General features: G+C 33.3%; 1 protein-coding gene across 2 annotated transcripts in view; it reads right to left on the bottom strand.

Annotated features, from left to right (window-relative positions):
- Nucleotides 1–20,114, bottom strand: part of USP47 (ubiquitin specific peptidase 47) — a 169,691-nt gene that overhangs the window by 1,535 nt on the left and 148,042 nt on the right. For both annotated transcript variants that reach the window (XM_077114003.1, XM_077114004.1), the window contains 11 exons: nt 19,041–19,248; nt 16,751–16,866; nt 14,328–14,447; nt 11,539–12,316; nt 7,095–7,270; nt 6,644–6,724; nt 5,094–5,209; nt 4,623–4,741; nt 2,615–2,745; nt 1,103–1,150; nt 886–1,016 (listed from right to left, as the gene is read on the bottom strand). In XM_077114003.1, coding sequence (XP_076970118.1) covers nt 886–1,016; nt 1,103–1,150; nt 2,615–2,745; nt 4,623–4,741; nt 5,094–5,209; nt 6,644–6,724; nt 7,095–7,270; nt 11,539–12,316; nt 14,328–14,447; nt 16,751–16,866; nt 19,041–19,248 — 2,024 coding nt within the window. The remainder of the gene's footprint in view (nt 1–885; nt 1,017–1,102; nt 1,151–2,614; nt 2,746–4,622; nt 4,742–5,093; nt 5,210–6,643; nt 6,725–7,094; nt 7,271–11,538; nt 12,317–14,327; nt 14,448–16,750; nt 16,867–19,040; nt 19,249–20,114) is intronic.

The raw sequence follows: 20,114 nt of genomic DNA, 5'->3' as shown, positions 1-20,114 counted from the left end.
ATCAATGCAGTCACCTGCCTCTATTAATTTGTACTTGAATGCCATAATGCTCCTGAAATCTGATTGTCACTGTTGACGTTAAATAATCTCATACACTAAAATGTCCTAGATTTCTAATGAGTTTATTATACTAACATAACACACTTCTAAATCTGAATAGAATAATTTCCTTGTTATTATTGGTAGTAATAATAGCTATCATTTACTGAACATCTATTGTATAACAGACATTTTGCCAGTTATTTTAAATTTGTTAGCTCACTTTAATTATCATAAAATCCTGCAAAGCAGACAGGAGCTAGATAAATAATAAAGCTAAATTTGAACCCAGGTCTGCTGGTCTCTATCTATGTTGGTCAATATGGTAGCCATTAGCCATATGTGACTATCAAGCACTTGAGATATGCCTAGTCTAAATTGAGATGCACACTTTGTAAGTATAAAATACATACTATATTTCTAAAACTTATTACAACAAAAAGAATGTAAAATATCTCATTAATGGTTTTTTATATTGATTACATGTTGTAATGACAATATTTTGGATGTAGCTGGTTAAATAATATATAGTAACAAAATTAATTTCACATTTCTTTTTTTTTCACCTGGGCAGGCACCAGGAATCAAACTAAGGTCTCCCTCAAGGCAGGTGAGAACTCTGCCACTGAGCCACCGTGGCCCACCCTCATCTGTTCTTTTTACTTTTTAAAATGTGGCTACCAGGAGATTTCAAATTACACATGATGTGGCTCTCATTTCATGTCTACTGCTGAGTGCTGCTCTATATTATGTTAACAATAGTATAGCTTTTTATGAAAAACAAAGTATTTATGCACACCAAAAATGTTATATTACTAGAAGCAACAAAAATATTGTGAATGTTACCTATAAAATATGACTGCGCCATCATCACAGATATAAAGAGGCCAGACATTCAGAGTAGAAACTTTAGGATTCCAGTCCAAATCTTGATGAATATCAAGGACAGAAATATCACAGGGAAAAGTTCCTCTACCCTAAGGAGAAAAGAATGAATGAATAAGTCATGCCATTAGATATCTCCATCATGTACTAGTACACAGATACATTCTCAGAGCTTTACCTTGGCAAATTCAATATCTTCCAAAGGAATTCCACTGATTTCATTAAGCTGTAAAACAAAACATTATATATGAAATCATTTAAAATACAAATTTGCTTATAAAAGTTATTCTCATTTTCTTATACACACCTAGAAATAGCTTTTGTCCCCCCCAAAAGCAATATGTGCTTGATATTAAAAATTGGGAAAAGCAGAAAGTGGGATTCTTTCTCAACTATCCCAGAAATATCAACTTTGTATCTTCCTTTCCAACCTTTCCCTTTGCATATGCAAACTACAAATACACATTTCTAAGATATATATTATATTTATAAAATATCTCTAATAGTTTTATATAGCCTATATATAAAAATAGGGTAGAAAGTAACCGCATTCTCCTTATTAGCTATACGATATATCACTTTATATTCTATTAATGGACATTTAGGTTGTTTTCAATTTTTCCTAGTTACAAACAATGCTATACTATACATCATCATAAATATTCCTGTGTATTTCAGCAAATGTTTCTACATGCTAAATTCCCTAGATGTAAAAATGCACATCTGAAAATGCTGATAAAATAGTGCCACACAGAACCCTGAAAAAAAATTGTATCAATTTTAAACAGTTATCAATTTGCCTGTTTCCCCTGAAACTTGATAACTACAGATTTTTTTACTATTTTAATCTTCACCAATTTAAGAGGGGGAAATTACTATTACATTATTTCTTCTTCTGTGAATTGACTTTTAATGTTCTTTGTCCATTTTTAAGTTAGAGTCTTCATCCTTTTCTTATTAAGCAGTAGCTCCTTATAAATTATATACATTGTTTAAAAAATCTCACTCCCCCAATTTCTTATCTTTTAATTTTGTTTATAGGTTGTTTTTCAAATTTTCTTTAGCTGTGCAGAAGATTTCAACTTTTATGTGGCCCATCGTTTCCTTTTTTGCAAATGTTTGCAAATGTCTTTCCCTCTCCAGAGTTATGAAAATATTTTTGATATTTTCATCTAGTACCTTTAGCATTGTGTTGTAGTTTGTAAATAAATGTAATCTAATTACCATTTATTTTTGTGTTTGGTATGAAGAAAGGAAACATATCTTTTTCCAAATGGGTAGCCAATTGTCCTATTACTGCTGACTGAATAATTCATTCTTTCCTCAGAAATTTTTAGAATTCCCACCTTTAAATAAAAAATCCTATATATACACTTTTGCTTGTATTCTCTCTTTAATTTTGCTTGTTTTTTTTTCCAGATATACACTAATTTACTTTAGTAACTACTAACTCATCCTGACTATTTAGCACGAAGTTGATCCAAGTAACAGAAAGTGAGGATCTACTTCCTAGATGGCCAGGAATCAAAGTAATTTTTCAAAGTGTACTAGTAGTTCTAAGAAACAACCAGAGTGTGGAAGAGACAAATAAAGGCTACCACATCAGTGTGTACCTCTCACTTCCTAGGCTGTCTCTCATGCAATATTGGGAAAAAGGTATAAGAGCTTATTTTGTCTAAAATACATTTACCTTCTCTCGCAACTCATCAACACTACTGCTTTCCAACACAACTTCCTGGAAGGGATCCAACCTCATCTCTGAAGGCCTCCACCGTCTTGACAAAACTGCAAGCTGTGACATGGACTTCATCTTCTCTACCCCTGAGAGTACATGCAAAATTAGGTTATCACTCCATTTTCTCTGAAGGTTCTTAACTTAGCTTTTCTCTAGTGCCTGACTAAACAAAAAGATTTACTTCAAGTATTATTCTTAAAAAGTGAGCAAAAAACCCCCCCAATTATCCCAAGCAGTTTTTGAGAATTAAATATTTAGTTTCTTCCCTCCAGTCTCAGAAGGTAATTCCTAACTCTTTTGCAGGCTATCCTTCAACTGGTACTTCTGATTCCAGAAGCGTTACGGGACAATGCTTTACTTTCCTCTTTGCATCTTCAATCTTTGCTTCTCTGCTGTCTACTAACCAACACTCTAAAAACATAATCAAATCATCATCACTTTTTTTTCACTCAAGCTATAGTAATCCTTTTCTTTTCATTTACCCCCAAACTTACTGATTCTTCAAAACCCAGCTCAACTGTCACCTCTCTCTGGTGTACCTCAGAGGGAATTTGTACAGATTTAGTGCCTTACTATCTATCATTTTAGAATTACAGATTTGGGGCAGGCCATGGTGGCTCAGCAGGCAGGAATGCTTGCCTGCGATGCCAGAGGACCCGGGTTCGATTTCCGTTGTAAAAAAAAAAAAAAGAATTACAGATTTGCAGTTCTGTCTCTTCCACAAGACTGTGTGCATTTGGAGGGCAATCACTGGTTCTTACTCATTTCTGTAGCAGTGTCTGTCAAATTACAGGTCAATAAATGTTTCTTGGATTTAACCACATGACATTTCTTATTCAATTATTTTTGCTGCTAAAATATACACTGAAATGATAATGGAGCAGACACCTACCACCCACTAACATTTTCTGGCTTATCCATCTCTTCTAACACATACTCAGTCTTTTCGTACAGGGTGACTGACTATGTCTTTCATGATGTGCTCCCGGCTTTCCCAGGCACAGTGATTATTCTCTTCTCAGGAAACCCAGAGAAGAAATCATAATCTGGAATATTTGCCTATACACTATGGTAGATGGTGTTCTAGTTGTTCCTTGCCTCCCCAGTTAACTTGTCAATTAATCAAAATTTCAACCATTTAAATATACGATCTAAATTAGACCTTGCCATGGCAAGGTGTTAATATTATTGAACCCTCTAAAGACTATCACAATCTTGTATAAAAACATCCAGAATTTATAATACTTTAATTTCTAAAGAAAAAAAAAAGGAAAACTGAAATCTTCTTAAGCAATAGCAAAGACACAAAAGAATATTGAACTGGTTGTTGATTTTGATGTGGTCTCCCAAAAGCCAATGATCCCCCACAACCTCATCCAAAAAACCAGAATATTTTAAATGTACCACTATCAGAAATTAAAACTGGGAAGTGTGACAAATTTAAGTCATTTTCTAAGTCATTGCTCTCAAAATCTCCAATAAATTATCAATACCACATCTTCAAAAAAAAAAAAACAACAAAAGCCACAATGAAAAAAGAAGTAAAATACTAAGCATATTTAAGAAAATATTAGCAGAATACCAAAAAGTACTAAAAATCCAACTTTAAAGTTGCAATTTCCCTCTAAGGGAAAATTACTATTCTTAAAATTAGAGAAAAAGAAAAAAATATTTAAAAGGAAATAAAACCTGGAGAAAAGATAGAGGAAAACTGAAAGTCATCGGAAGTACTCTCAAAAAAGAACTCAAGTAGTTAGATTGGGCACAGGGGAAGAAGATAAAATTCTCAGCAAAAGATGGAGGTAGGAATCACACAATCCACGATAATGATTTTTTTATGCTTAATAAAACCAAACACAGTACATTGTATATTAGATTCCTGGTAGCTCATTATTTAATAGAGAACTTCTGTTAGTTTTAGAGGATTTCAACTGATATTCTCTCATCAAAATACTGATAGTACCATCAAGAACTTCAAGGAAAACCTCCCAGTTGCTAGAAATATTAATATCTTCTTCATAAATATGATAATCCAAAAAGACAGTGCCAGGATTCTTCCATGTTTTCTTCCTTAGACGAAACCTACAAACATAATTTGAATTTTTAAAAAATACTATAATTTGAAATTCTTAATTTGAAAAATTAACATTGATATGACATCAAGAAAAAATGTATCATGTTCAAACACAAGACAAATGGTTACTGTTTAAAATTTGGGAAAAATGGAATGAAATGCTACCAATATTTCAAATTTAGTATCTTCCAGAGGAATTTCAATACTTTTGATGAGTCCTAACAAATTAATCTGTGGTACTAAAATGATAATAGTACAGGAATTTAAATTATTCTAGTTTTAGAAAAATCATACCAGTCTGAATATATTAACCACACTTTCCCTCTTCAAATAGTTGACAACATTGTAATTTTACTTTACCTGTCAGTACTGAGCTCTAAACCACATTGCTCCCTGAGTTGAGGAATTAATTCCTCTTTTGATTGCCGCACAGTCATTCCTTTAGCAAACACAGCATCTAGCAGAAATTTGCATGGCTAGGAATATAAACATAAACAATTAGCACTTGAATTACACCTTAAAATAAGGATTAACAAGACATTTTTTTGTACCTTACAGTATGACAATGAAGGGATACAGACTCCTAAATTGGAGTCTGTAATCCTAGGTTCAAAACCTGGCTCCACTACTTACTAGCTATGCTATCTTGGGAAAGTTTCCTTAACATCTCTGTGCCTTAGTTTCTCCATCTGTAAACTGCAGACAGTAGTTGCCTCACAGGGTCACTGGGAAGATTAAGGTAAGGCATTCATGTTTCCTTTCTTGTAATAAAATAATCACAATTTTGAAAGTGAAAAAGAACTACTTTTACGGACGAAACTGAGGGAAATACGTATTAATTCACTAAAATATAATATCATTAACTGTCTCAAAGGAGACTCAGTATCTACAAATTCCAAACTTAAAAGAAACACATAAGTCAAAATGACTGCAATGGATGAGATATGATGGGTGACTGATAAAATATTTGTTGAATGAATGAAGGCATTTAATGAAAAATTTATTCCCTTGTCTGCTATTTGGTTTTTCACATCTGTTGAGGTTCCCCAATAAGATATTATAAACATTCTGAAAAATAAGGTCTTTGCTTTATTCTTCTGGGTATTTGTCACAAGTCTTGAATATGATAAGAATAAAAAATATTTGATTATCCCCTAAAAATGTAGAATTTAAGAACTGGAACTAAGAAAAGATCACATGACAGAGGCATCATAGCATGGTGGTTAAGAACAGATGTTGGGGCCACATAGCCTATTTAGATTCTAAATCCACCATTTACAAGTTATATGAAATTGGGCAAACCTTTCTGTGCCTCAGTCTCTTCATCTATAGAATAGGAATAATAAATAGTATTTGCGTCCCAGAGTTACTTAATGAAGATTAAGTGATTTAATGTTTTTAAGCACTTAGAGTAGCGCCTGGCACTTAGTAAACACTATAAAAAATGCTTGCCAAATGCTAAAATGACTCTCTGAAAACAAAAGTACTTATATACTATACTAAGGTCAACTGCTATCCACGTTGCATTATAAGATCATTCTCAGAAGGCAAATATAAACAAATCCTTTCTTAAAAGCAGGAAACCTTTGCCTCACTCCAGCATCTGTAACAATACTTTGGAGCAGGGGGATGGTAAATAATGACACACAGGCTAAATGTGGCCTGTTGCCTATTTTTGCAAATGAAATTCACTCTCATTTGTTTATGTATTGTCTGTGGCTGCTTTTGTGCTCTAATGGCAGCACTGAGTGTCCCAACAGACTATATAGGCCACAAAATGAAAACATTTCCTAGAAAAAGTATTTCTACTCCTGCTTCAGAGAAATAAAAAACTACTAGTAATAAAATCTCTGCAATGTATGTTTTTCATAACTACAAACTGTAATATTGCTATTAAATATATTACTTACCTCTTGTTCACTGACTAAAAGCTGATATACTTTAACTCTGTATTCTCCTTTTTTAAGTGCTCTCCCCAGTCTAATTGTAATCTACAAATTAAAAACATTTTTTTAGATGTACTTCCTCAGCAAAATAAACAACCCATTCTCACCCCATTGTTTAGTTTTGTTTTCCAAAACTCTCTATTTTGTGTCCTTTGCGAATAGATACATCTTCTATTTCTAAACCCCCAGTGCATAGAACAGTAACAGACACACAGTTAACATTTAACAAATGTCTCTTAGATGAATGCAGCAAAATAAAACAAACAAACAAAAAACCCAAGTAACTATTAAATATCAAAGGCAAATTATCCTTTTAGGCTGTCTATTTCGCCTTACTTGAGAGTAGTAGTGCAAGATGCTGTTAAATCTATCATTTAAAATAGACTCTAATTATTCAAAGATCATTTTAATCAACCTTATTGTCATCTGAAAATGATGAAAGTGTTTCATTTAGGCGGACACTCTCAAACTCTTGATTGCTGGCATAGACTCGAAAGACCTTGAAGTGAGAGGATAAAACTCCAACAAAGGGCTCTAAATGTTGTTTGAAAGCAGCCAGAGTAATTCTTTTATCAACATGTACCATCAACCCTAGCAAGAAAAAAAAAAGACAAAAATAGGAAAGACTCTTTTTAAAGTATAAATAAAACAGGTCTTATACTTATCATAATTCTGTAAACAGTACAAAAAACCCTTTTTCAGTTACTTTACTTTTAGTTTCTATACTACACTGAAATGGACAAAAAACCATTAACACTGTATATTAGTAGGTATAACCTGACAGCTTTAAATCTGAGACTTTTTTATTTTATTTTATTTTAGAGTAAGCAGGCAGAAAGTTTACTGAGAAACCATGTGAGAAAACATGTGGGCACTCAGGCAGACAGAGGTGAGAAAGGTGAGAGGCCTCTTTTGAGACATTTAAGTGATTTTTTTTCTGAATTCGGAATCAAACTTACAGGAATTATTCAAAAGTAATTTCCACAAAGAAGAAAGCATACTATATACATTCCTAGTTCTACCTGGTAATAGTGTAGGCTCTGGCTGAATTCCACCTTGTCTCTCTGCTTACTTACTAGCCATGCGGAAGTCAGATATGAGGAAGTCTCATGTGAAAAATGGAGATAATAGTACCAACCCCAGGTTGCAGTATGGATTCAAAGAGGTACTTCACTGATATGTTTATCACACTTTTTTAAGCATAATGCCGGACACCTATAATTGTTTTGCACACTGTTAGTAAATCTAGTGCGGTACTTCTACTAGGAAAACATTTTAAGACTGGCATATTAAGACGTTGTTTTGTCATGTGGTTAGATAGGAACAGTATCTAACTAGATCAGAAGCAGCCCTCCCTCTGCATCTCCCAGGCTTAAATTTTAACATTCTTGGCATTGTAAAAGGATATTATTTGATAAGTTTTGTTATTATTTTTTAATCTAATGCTAATTATTTTAAACTTCTGTCCCTTATTTTACAAGTCACTCTAGGGGATATTTCTGGCCTTCATATTCTAACAAAATGAAAACTACAATTAATTTTCTCTTTCTCTTGTAATAACACAGTATGTAATACAAGAACTACCATTCTGGTTCAGGTCCTCAACAATAGGTCTTATTTTTCAATGTGAAGTCTATAACAAAGGTAAGGGATGAGACCCTAAAACACTCTTGGTTTATATTCTCAGGCCATCTCTACTCCTGGGTATAAGCTGTCTGAGTGGATATTTCAAATTACTTAATGTTCACTGATTGCTGTCCTTCTTCACTACAGAAAATGTGGCAATATGAATTAGCAGAAACTACAAAGAGGGTGATGAACTTGGTTTACTGTACTTGAGGTAGCTTTTCTTTTTAATTTGCTTAAAAGTTCAATTTCTAAGCTTTAAGGAGTGCCCCTAAGTTTTAATAATCCAATTTTTGACAAACAAGGTACTAAATATCTTGAGAAAAGTTTACTGGAAAAATTACTTGACCAGAAATCAGAAGCTTAGGCGAGATTTCAGTTTTGTCTTTTCATTTTGATAAATGGCTGTAGGTGGGGCATCTAATCTCCGAGTCTCAGTTTTCTCATGGTATCAACAGCAGTCTCACAGATTGTTACAACAAATGTAATAAATTCTGAAGCATTACTCAAATATAAACTATTACTGCCATTTTGGTATCTCTCATAAACCCAAGTCGAGTTGTATTACAGGAAGATATGAATACTTGTTAGTTATTGACATAGTCCAGTTTGGTGATTAGGACCAAGTGGTCTGGAGTTAAATGGCCTAGCCTGAATTTCTGGTCCTCATTCATAAATTAGATTTGTGACTGACTTCTTCTCTATATTTCAATAGTTTTAACTATAAAATAGAGATGAGATTTATATTACATAGTATTTATATTACACAGTATATATAAATGCTTAGCAAAGTCATAGCAAAGAGCATTAGCTTAATTATTGGCTATCACTATAGTTTTAGACATTACCATCATACCACTTCTATCTCTTTGTACTGAAGAATTCAGTTTGTCTTTGAAGTGTTTCTTTTCCTTTCTTTTCTTTTACACATTTCTTGAATGAGGTGATAACCAAAACTGAATAAAGAAATTTCAGTGCAAATACACTTCTGCTTTTTGTGTTATGACTTTGGCCTTCCTGCTTGTACCCAAATGTCTGCAAATTACATCTGGGACACATTAGGACAGTATTTTCAGAGAAACTTCTACAATTACTCCTTGAAACAATTCCTGGATTATAATGGATAGTTTAAAGCTCTTCAGACTATAACTTTAAGTATCTCTACTGAATCGTTCTTGAGGTTGAGACTATCATCCAGCCACATTTCAGCACATGACTCTGAAAACAAACCACTTAAAAGGAATTTCCAATTTTGTCCTGAAGGGGGGCTATTTTAATGTCTCCAATGCCTCTTCGAAAGGCTGAGGATAGTAAGAAAACAGAGTAACTACTGGCTATTCTTCTCTTACTATGATGCGGATTCTAATAAAGTAAGGGACAGTGGTAGCATGGGGTGGAAGAATGCATACAAGGCTTATCATCAAAATAAGCCTCGAATGTCTGCAAACTACAAATGTCTGCAAAGATCAACCTGAGTCTGATCCCAGCAGTGGGACCTACTTAAACTACCTGTGTGACCTCAGACAATATTGAGTCACAGTGTCTTTATCAGTGGAAAGTGTCTACAGTAGCAATTTTACACAGCTGCCAAGAGAGAGCTAAATGAGATAATGTAACTTAATGAGCCTTATAAGGTAAAAGCTCTGTACAAATTTAAAGCGTTAACACAATAGGGTTTCTCTGTTTCCACTGTGGCCTACCAATCCACATTTCACACTTGAGTTTTTGCAGGATATACATATGGCTGTCATAAAGTTCCAGTGTTATTCACACCTATTAAGTTAAAAACAAAAATGTAAGCATTTTACTATGAATTTCCTAATTTCTACCATCTAATTTCCTTAATTCCTTTGAAAAATCAGACTTTAGAGACTATAACTATCATAGCACTTAACCTTTTTTTTTTTTTTTTTTTTTTTTACATGAGCAGGCATCGGGAATCAAACCCGGGTCCTCTGGCATCGCAGGCAAGCATTCCCGCCTGCTGAGCCACCATGGCCCGCCAGCACTTAACTTTTATAGTGGTTATTTATGTGCCTTCTTCCCCACTAGATCAACTATCAAGTTGCATGTTAGTCATCTCTACTTCTAATAACTAGGTGGGGTCTGGCATCTAGTATGGATTCAGACCTATTAATTGGGTAGGTAGATAAATGGATGATGAAGAGTGGGGCTCTCTTTCAGAGCTAACAGGAACAAGTGCATTCAATTAATGGCCTTAAATTCTAATAATGGTTCTACTGCTTACTAGCTGTATATACTTTTGGGCAAGTCATTCATCCATCCTGTGTGAGTTTCAGTTTTCTAATCTGTCAAATGAGGCTATCAATATTCGCTTTATTAATTTCTGAGAAGCTTCAAGTGAGAATAAAAGTAAGTGTTTCGAAAACTAAAATATAAAAATGTAAGGGGTAATATTAATATCTGCTGTGTTAAAGACTAATGTAAAGTGTTCAGCGGTTCAGCTATTTCTCTTTTATAACCAAGGAAAGATTTTGTATCTTGAACCTGGTCGTCCTACTAATTTTTTGACTGGTTTTAATCTGAAGTTTTGTAAAAGTTCTTTTATTTTAAATCTAATACAATGTTAATGGGTTTTTCTTGGTTGTTGTTATTAAGCCCAAAATGACATTTAAGATCTTTTCCATCTTTTTGATATTATACAATCGGTAATTTCTAGTTTAATCTTGCCTGGCATTTACCTCAAAGAATCATTTTTTTTCAAGCCCCTTTCCTTTCTCTGATTTTACCAGTTAGTTATGAACTTTTTGGGGGATGTGGGAAGGGAGTTGCTGTTTGTATTGGGGGATGGAGGGAAGGGAAGGGATGCACAAAAATTTTCCTGGACACTGAATATTAAGATTTCTAAAGGGTCTGGACTTTTGCTGTTGTTGGTATATTATTTACTTTTTAAACTATTCCTTAATTTTTTTTTTACTTAGTGCTTTTATCATAATTCTTTCCTAATATTGATTTTTTTTAAAACCTATTTTATCACCAGAGTTCTGGCATAATTACTGTCATAAAGTTCTAATGTGTTACATAGGTCTAACAACATTCTCCATTATAACTGTATTAAAAATGAAAGCAAAGGCAATAGATAATAATCTTATAATGTAGGAAGTTATAGGTGGAATGAAGTATCTAACTCTTAGCTGATTCTTAACTAAAAATTTAAATAAACAGAGGAAAATGGACAGTTTCAAACAGCCATTTTCTTTTTAAGTACATACATTTATGTCCTTCCCCAGAACCTTCATCTGCAGCATAGGGTTCTGCTTTGAAATACATGTACTGTACTTCTCCCCTACTCTTGCCACTCTCATCATATTCACTGTCAGTTCCAGAGTCTTCTTCTGCTGTATCCCATGTCTCTTTTTTCCCTTCATTTGCTTTAGTTCTTCTACTACTTGTGATACTATGAGAGTCAAGTCCATTAGCCAAAGGGATCTGAGCATTATCTGCATTGCACAAAGTATCACTGCTATGACTGGAGCTAAGAATATCACTGTCCACTGAACTTGTACTCCTGTCATTATTTACATCCGAGTCTGATCGTTCTTCAGACTGAAAATTTTCTGGATCAGAAGTCTGAATATGCTGTTCAAGTTCTCTATTGTCCACTGATGCTGAAGAGTCCCTCTCATTGAGAGGTGATTCAATGTTTTCAAAGTCACTTGTCTCAGTACTCTTGCTGCTGTCCCCATTATCTCCTTCCTGCTGCTGCTGTAATGACAAGCTTTTGAGTTTCTCAGTGCTTTCTTCTAAAATAGCTTCCACAGACTTTAGGCTCCCTACAGGTGCTTTAACTCTTCCACAATCATCATCTCCAGTACCAGAATCTCCCCCAGCTTTATGGTATGCTGTCCTTTTGGAATAAGATCCTGGGGACTGTTCAGGTAACAAAACAAATAATCTGATTGTATTTGCATGCCGATCCAGGAGTTTCCATAAATGAGAGTCTGTAAAGGCCATTTGGTAATCCAGAGTCTCAGAACTTTCAACAAATACCTGAATATCAAAGAGTTATATTACACCATTAGTTTTAGTGATATTCCCATTCATCATAAGAATAATATATCAACAGGAGACAGTACATTGCAAATTATAAATCTGGGTGTGACAAAGGGTAAGCAAATGAAAGTTTCTAAAGAAAGCATACGTTGTTTGGAGACCAAACATTAAATTCTTATGTCTTTGCAACTTGTCATAAAACTGTGCTAAGATAAAGTAGAAACATACATACACCTTATTACTGGGTTGTTCACTTTCAGAAAATCCTTGTATTCAACATTCTGCTCTTCAGGAAATAAAAGTTTACCATATAGGTAATATAGGTAGAAGAACATGTATAAAAATACCTAAGGAATGTAATCACCAAAATACAGATTGCAGAAAAATCTAATAGACAAAAGAAAGAACTAGGTTTTTTTTGTATGTTATATGGCAGGGGTCACATTTAATTCTTTTTCCATGTGAGCATCCCCTTATTGCAGCACCATTTGTTGAATTTTTGTTTGTTTGGCTTTCGTTTGCTTATTTGTTTGTTTGGGAAGTGCACAGGTTGAGAATTGAACCTGGGTCTCCTGCATGACAGGCGAGAATTCTACCACTGAACTACCCTTGCACCCAATAAGACCTAGTTTTTTAACAGACAAACTACAAGCAAACAAGAAAGACGGGAAAATCTATAAATTAAAATAGACTAAGAGATATGATATGGACTTTATCTGGATCCTAGTTTGACTAAACAAATCTTATTGGAATTTTTTTTTTCAAGATAATCAAGAAAACCTGAATACTGGCTATACAATGATATTAAGGCATTTTTATTAATTTTTAGGTGTATTATAGTTGCAGTTATGTTTTTAATAGAGGCTTCATCTTTTAGATATATACATTGAAACTATAGATAAAATGATAGTGATGCTGGGGATGTGTTTCAAATAAATCTTGGGGGTAATGGTTGGATAAATACAGATGAAATAAGGGTTGACAACTATAGAAACTGGGCATGGGTACATGGGGGTAATTTCACTATTCTTTTTAGTTTTTATGTGCTTGAAATTTTCCACAATAATTTTGTTTTTAAATGAAATTCTTATACATACATTTGGCAATATGAATAGCATGTTGGGTTTTGCATAAAGAAGATAATTCTACTACTATTCAGTAAATGTTACAGATTGGAACTACTAACCATTTTAGGAAAAAAATATAGATCCCTACCACATTCATCATTCTAAAAGAGCAATGGGGTGTAGAGATTTTAACTTTTTTATACACACACACACACACCACAAAAGTATTATTAAAAAAGATACAGGTGAATAAAAAAATGCAGATTAGCATTAATAAAACAATATTAAGAAAGATTAAACGAGGCCAAAGCCTAGACTGCACTAAAATGAATGAGACTGGACAAAGCAAAAAAAAAAAAAAAAAAAAAAAAAGCCAAACAAGAAAAATTTTGGATGCAATTTATCTAATGACATTAGGAACCAAAGACATATGAAAAATGGAACACACGTTATTAAAAGACAAAACAAAAAGATCAATGTGAATACTCTCCTCTCCAACAGAAATGAATGAGTAATCAAAGCAACAAATTTGGGTGAACCCAAAATTATAATTTTCTCTATCCTAGGCATGCCTCTGAATTTCCCCATGAACTACTACTGCCTTATGGGAAAAGCTCAAGAATGACCAAAATTCAGAGGACATAATCACTGTGGGTAAAAATGGTTAGAAATCTTCAGCAAAGAAGTAGGATTAATCTTGGTTTTAAAAAAAAAAAAAGAAGGGGGCGGGAAGAAGAGAACCAGCAAGATTGATTTAGAGGGGAAAAAAGTAGACTGATCTGACCTTATTGCAACAGAAGATAAATGTTGTGAGGATGTGAACTTTTAAAATTATAGACAGACAGAGGATGGCTCTAGAAGCCAGGCATATAAGTCTGAACTTAATTTCATTTACTATTACACCAGCATAGAAAAGAGTAAACAAAAAATAAAAGACATACCTTGTTACTCCTAAAAAAACCTTCTGCTTTGAGGGTCTTACTGGGCACACTGAGAAGACGCAAATCATTATAGCAGCGTTCCAGCACTATTCTCATTGTTTCGGCAGGTAAATGGATGGCCTGCAATGAAAATAATTTAATAAAAAAGTACTTTTTCAAAAATAATTCTGTTTGATTTGGAAAAATGGAAAAACATATTGCTAAATTCTTAAAAACAGAAGACAAAAAATTAACAATTTTAGAAGCTTTCAATATTTTTAAGACTCTAAAGGAAAAATTATTAGTTTCATCCTTTAATTATGGAGCAAATTAGAAGAACAAAGCATCAGTTATAAACATATGCTCTGAAACAATTTTAAAGGAAGGAATTTTTCGCTAAAAAATTCAATTTTCTCAAACATGCCTAGTAAATAAAGATGATTCAATTAAAAAAATCTTTGTGAGCTGAAGCCAAATAAATAGCTAATTTAAGTTCTTGGCTTTTCATGGGCACTTCTGTAGTCTATGAACAGTTAACATTTTGCTAAATCAATTTTCTTTTGTTTAAAATAAGATTAAATTAATAGTAAAATTTATTCTAAAATCCATATCCTTAGTTTTTTGTCATTTTATGGATGCCTCATGAAATGGGCAGATATAAGTGATTCTCACATTTTAGAAAACATGATTTGTTCTCAATACAACTAATGATATCAAATATAAATACAAATACCTAATTCTTACGAAGTCTAGTTATACCTCAAAACTTTGTATTTTTTGACACGGCCTTTATTTTCTATACACATATTTTTTTTCCAAAAGATTACTGGCTTCTTTAGGGAAGGGATGTCTTGTGTTTCTTTTGTATTCTACCTTAAAGTTTACAATCCTAGATTAAACTGAATTGCTTTTACATTTGGCATTTACATTTTAAAAATGTAATAAGGAGCAATTATACTAACATGGTATTTATGAGCAATTTAATAATAAAATATACCTTTGCAACATGATTTGTTTCCTGGCTATTACTAACTGGCTATTACTACTTTGACAAAAAAATATCATCTTTTTAACATAGTAATGAGAAAAACAATAATTATCACAACCACCAACTTTTACTTTACTTTTCTTCCCCAAATACAGAGTATTTTATTTTATTATTAATGATCACAACAACCCTGTTAAAACAGGTATTAAAAAACCTCAGATATGGAGGTGAAAGATTGGACTACCATAAGATGAATGAGATTGGAAACTGGACTTAACTTCCTAGCTTGCATCTACTGAGCAATTCCCTCTTCACTAAGGATTTTAAATCTGGGGTTCAGGGACCTATACTTACGTGCTCAAGTGCATTCATAGCTTCTACAAAGTTCTTCAAAGTTTAGGACCCCTGAAAGGATCATTTCTCTGGAATGGACTAGTCATATTGCACAGGGAATTATAGAAAAGGTTTTGTCATATTTTCCAGCTCAGAAATTCCAAAATAGTCTATATTCTTTTTATCACTAAACATGTAATAAGGCCAACATTTAATTTATCACTTTCTCAGTCAAATCTGCTTCCCCACTTTTACTCCTGTTAATTTATCACTATGTTTCTGGACTACCCAAGTTTGAAACTCTCAGGGCATCTATACTTCTGCCTTACCATGACATTCATCAATCACAATTCCTACAGATTCTATGTGTATAAGATCTTTCACAATCTATGCCTTCTCTCATTTACAGTCATATGCTTTCACCTGAATTGTCTCAATAGCCTCCTCATCAACTTCCTGATTCTCCTTCAATCCATTTGGAATATTAGTCTAGTGCTGCTAGACTTACCATTGTACAGCAGAGCTCTGATCATACCACTGCCATACTTAATAAAGAAAGACAACAAACATGCTAAAAATCTTACTTCCTGAGGCCTACACCAAATAGACCCCAAACTTTTGTGTTTACCGTAAAGCCCTCAATGAAATAAACTATACATTTCCAAACTTTTACTTTACAGAAATCCAGCCAAAATATATGTGTTGTTACATTCACTGGCCTCACACTTTATCTCCATACTTGCTCAACCTGATCTTCTATATGAAGTGTTCTTCTCTCTTAACTATAAATATTGCCTCATGAGGTAACCTATACCTTACTCATAACTAAGACACAGTGCCTTGCACTTAGCAGGCACTAAAAAGTCTTCACTGGCGGGCCGCGGTGGCTCAGCGGGCAAAGTGCTTGCCTGCTATGCCGGAGGACCTCGGTTCGATTCCCGGCCCCAGCCCATGTAACAAAAACGGAGAAACAGAATACAATAAAACAAGAAAATGTTTAAAAATGTTTCCCTTTCTTCCTTCCTTCCTTCCTTCTATCCTTCCTTTCTTCTCTCTGTCTTTCCTTTAAAAAAAAAAAAAAAAAAAAAAAAAAAAGTCTTCACTAACAAACTGCAAAACTTACCTTTGAAATAAGTTGCTTGAATTCTGTAACTGTCTGATTTAAGTAAGCTCGCACAGTTACAGGAGCAGCTACAGATTCTGCCTTTAGATCAACAACATGAACTTTCACCATTACTTCTGTCACATTTGAAGACATAAAAATAGAATTGGAGGTTATTTTTTTAAAATGAATTTCAGAAGAACAATGCAAATGTTTCTAATAGGTGGCAAAAATAACATTTTTCTAAATATCAAGAAAAGCAGTTCTGTGATATGTATGTTAAAAACTTTTTCACAATTTATCAAGATAAACACAAAGAAATGGAAACGTAGGTAATTTAAAAAGTTCTAGATATTTTTTAGAAAACGTTAAGCAGTAATCTTCATTAGGAATATTACTTTTTGATCTATACATGCTAAATTACTTACAAAAGTCAAAATGAGAATTTTTTAGGGGGTGCATGGTCTGAGAATCAAACCCAGGTCTCCCACATCGAAAGGCAAGCAAGCATTCTACAACTAAAATGAGATTTTTATAAATATTTGTTTTGTTTCCTTGTAAAACATAACACCACATATTAAAAATATAGAATCAAAATTCTTAAATATAGACCAAACACAACACTAAATAAATATAACTAGAGACTACTAAACAAATCCTGTAGGGTAGTGTGATGGTGGCTCAGTGGCAGAATTATCGTGTGCCATGTTGGAGACCCGGGTTTGATTCCCACTGCCCGTCCATGCAAAAAAACCCCCACAAAAAACAAAAAAAACCAAATAAACTCTACCATCCCCCCACCTGCTTTTAAACAATCTTAACCCATTCAATACCTTGTTCATAATCAAACACTTTTTCTCCTCAAAATAATATTCTCTATATCCCATGGGAAATTCTACTGCACCAAAAACTGTTCTGGTCTACTTGTTTGTTGTTTTTCACTTAAATCCTTCAAATTAATCTTTTTTTTTTTACATGGGCAGGCACTGGGAACTGAACCCCAAATTAAAATTTAATTCTAATTCTTCCTCTTCTGTTTTCAGATCACGTATAACTAAATTCTTAGTCTCCAGATAAATAATCTTTGCATACTACATTTAATAAAGCATTCATTCCTCTGGCTTAAATGTTTTAACCTCTTGTATGTCTTATATGTCAATCCTCATTTTTTCTATGTTGCAAATTTAAATCTGACAAACAGCTTTAAGATCTTTATCAATGAATAAAGGAGATCACTTTATTTATAAATCTTACAAGCCAAACTCACATTTAGAGGTCTTTTTAAAAAGTGATATGACTGCTAACTCATGTTATAATTTAATAATTTTATTTTATTTTTTTATCTAGCTCAAAAATAATCTGCAAGGAAACGTTCTGAGGGGACCCTCTATAGATAAAACAGAGTCCGATTGAAGTGATATTATCAAGTTTTCAAAACTAAAATTTTCCTACTAAAGAAAGGTAGGACCCTTGAAAAACACCACACAATCTATTTTAGAAAGAGGAGCCTTTATAGAAAAAGGAAGTCTACAGGATACATAGAAAAAAACATTTGAAATGATAGAAGAAGGTTTCATAAATTCAACTTTTAGGAATAAAAGCAGAGGATATAAATATGAATTCTAATTAACTATCAATGCAAGGGTATTAGGGTCAAGATAAAAAGAATTTATAAAATTATAAACATTTGACTTTCTTCTATTTGCCGTAGTTTACTTATAATGATCACCTGGAAACCTTAGGCATGAGAGAGCCCATGTACCATCTTTAGAGATTACTTGGGGTAAAATTAGGGGCATGGTATTTTGTTTTCCTATCAATCTCAAATAAAGAAAAATACCCAAGGTACTGAGTAAATGTGGCAGATTTAATGAAGAAAGGAATCTTAAAAATTGGAGAGGACGGGGGAAAAAAAATATTGGCAATGATGGGGTTATGAATCCATCTGTCCAAAGAGATCTTGAAAAAGAGATTCTACTTCTGAAACTTTATGGGAACACAACTTTTTAGATCAGAGGTTTCTCTATATGGAGGGGAGAATACCTCCTAAGATATTAGCTGATAACTTCAGGGAAATACAGCTTCCAGATTGGTTCAGTACTGAATGATCCTGTATTGTGTACAGTCATTTGCAAGTAATTTAGACCTTAATTCCAAGTTTGTGCTAATTCCCAACATGCCAAAATTATTGTACATGGTAAGAACATATAAAAAATTTACACTGAAATTCACTTCTATAAACAAATACAGAAAACTTGCTTGTGAAAAATTTAAAGACCAATAAAACTCAAAATAATGTAAAGTTCCTTACCTCCAGGTTTATAAGACTGGAAAATTTGATCAGGTTTTCTTGTCTCCAACAGCAGATCAAACATATATGTTGACTTAACTCCACCTAGCAGAAGTCCCATTGGTGTATCTTCTTCTCCTTCATATGATCGTTCTAGATAATCATGAAACTCATCATATTTAACAAGGCGACAGCAATCCAAGGGAATGATCTCTTCTAAATCCATCATCTAAAAGAAAACAACCCCCAGCAGAAAGAAGGAATATATTTAGTGCTTTAGTCCAGTACATATTTGCAGCTACCTATAGGTCTTAACAAACAATAAAATCTACATACTTATGATTTGCATAAAAAAACCAAAGGCATAATTTAAATGCTATTTTTAAGTGACCATGTTTCATTATATCCTAAATCATACAAACTATGGACTAAACATTTAAAAGATATTTTTGGATAAAAGTTAACATTTAAACTTCAGATGGACTTAAAATCAATGTATGATATGCTGTTACTCTATTATCACTAAGCTAGAGATATAAGAGGAAAATGACCAACTGAATACACATCTTTTGTTTTCTTAATCCAATTTAGAGTAGAACTGATAATACATGTATCTAGTAACTGTCTTCCATATGTACAAGAGTATAGTAACCTCTTAGACCCCCCCACAAAAGTCATAGCTCTGTGTCTCTCAAGTGTACCCTATTCTTCTCTGGACTATCTATCCCTTTGATACCAGTTTTCAGAACACGTAAAGCTCACTACACAGGAATGCCTATCAAAATTTTCTTCTAGGCGCTAACACTAGAAGATGACATACCCTGGATACAACATCTTTAAGTGGAAAATCGAAACTACTGGAAAAACAGTAGGATTGCTTGGAAGTATTCAATACCTGTTTAAGGCCTGTGATTATGATTTTAAAGAAAAAGTTCTAAGCTTTGGTGTGTCCTACTGATCTCTACTTTCACCACTTCTCATTCCTCACCCTGAGATGGAGAGCTTTGTGTTTGTCTTCTCTTTGTGGACTTCTATTTGTGAACTTTTACTTCCTATTTTCAAGACAATATATTTTCTTGCTGAATTAAAACTGGT

The sequence above is a fragment of the Tamandua tetradactyla genome, chromosome 8, assembly GCF_023851605.1.
Source record: "Tamandua tetradactyla isolate mTamTet1 chromosome 8, mTamTet1.pri, whole genome shotgun sequence".
NCBI lineage: Eukaryota > Metazoa > Chordata > Mammalia > Pilosa > Myrmecophagidae > Tamandua > Tamandua tetradactyla.
This window is presented reverse-complemented; position numbering and strand designations above follow the sequence as displayed.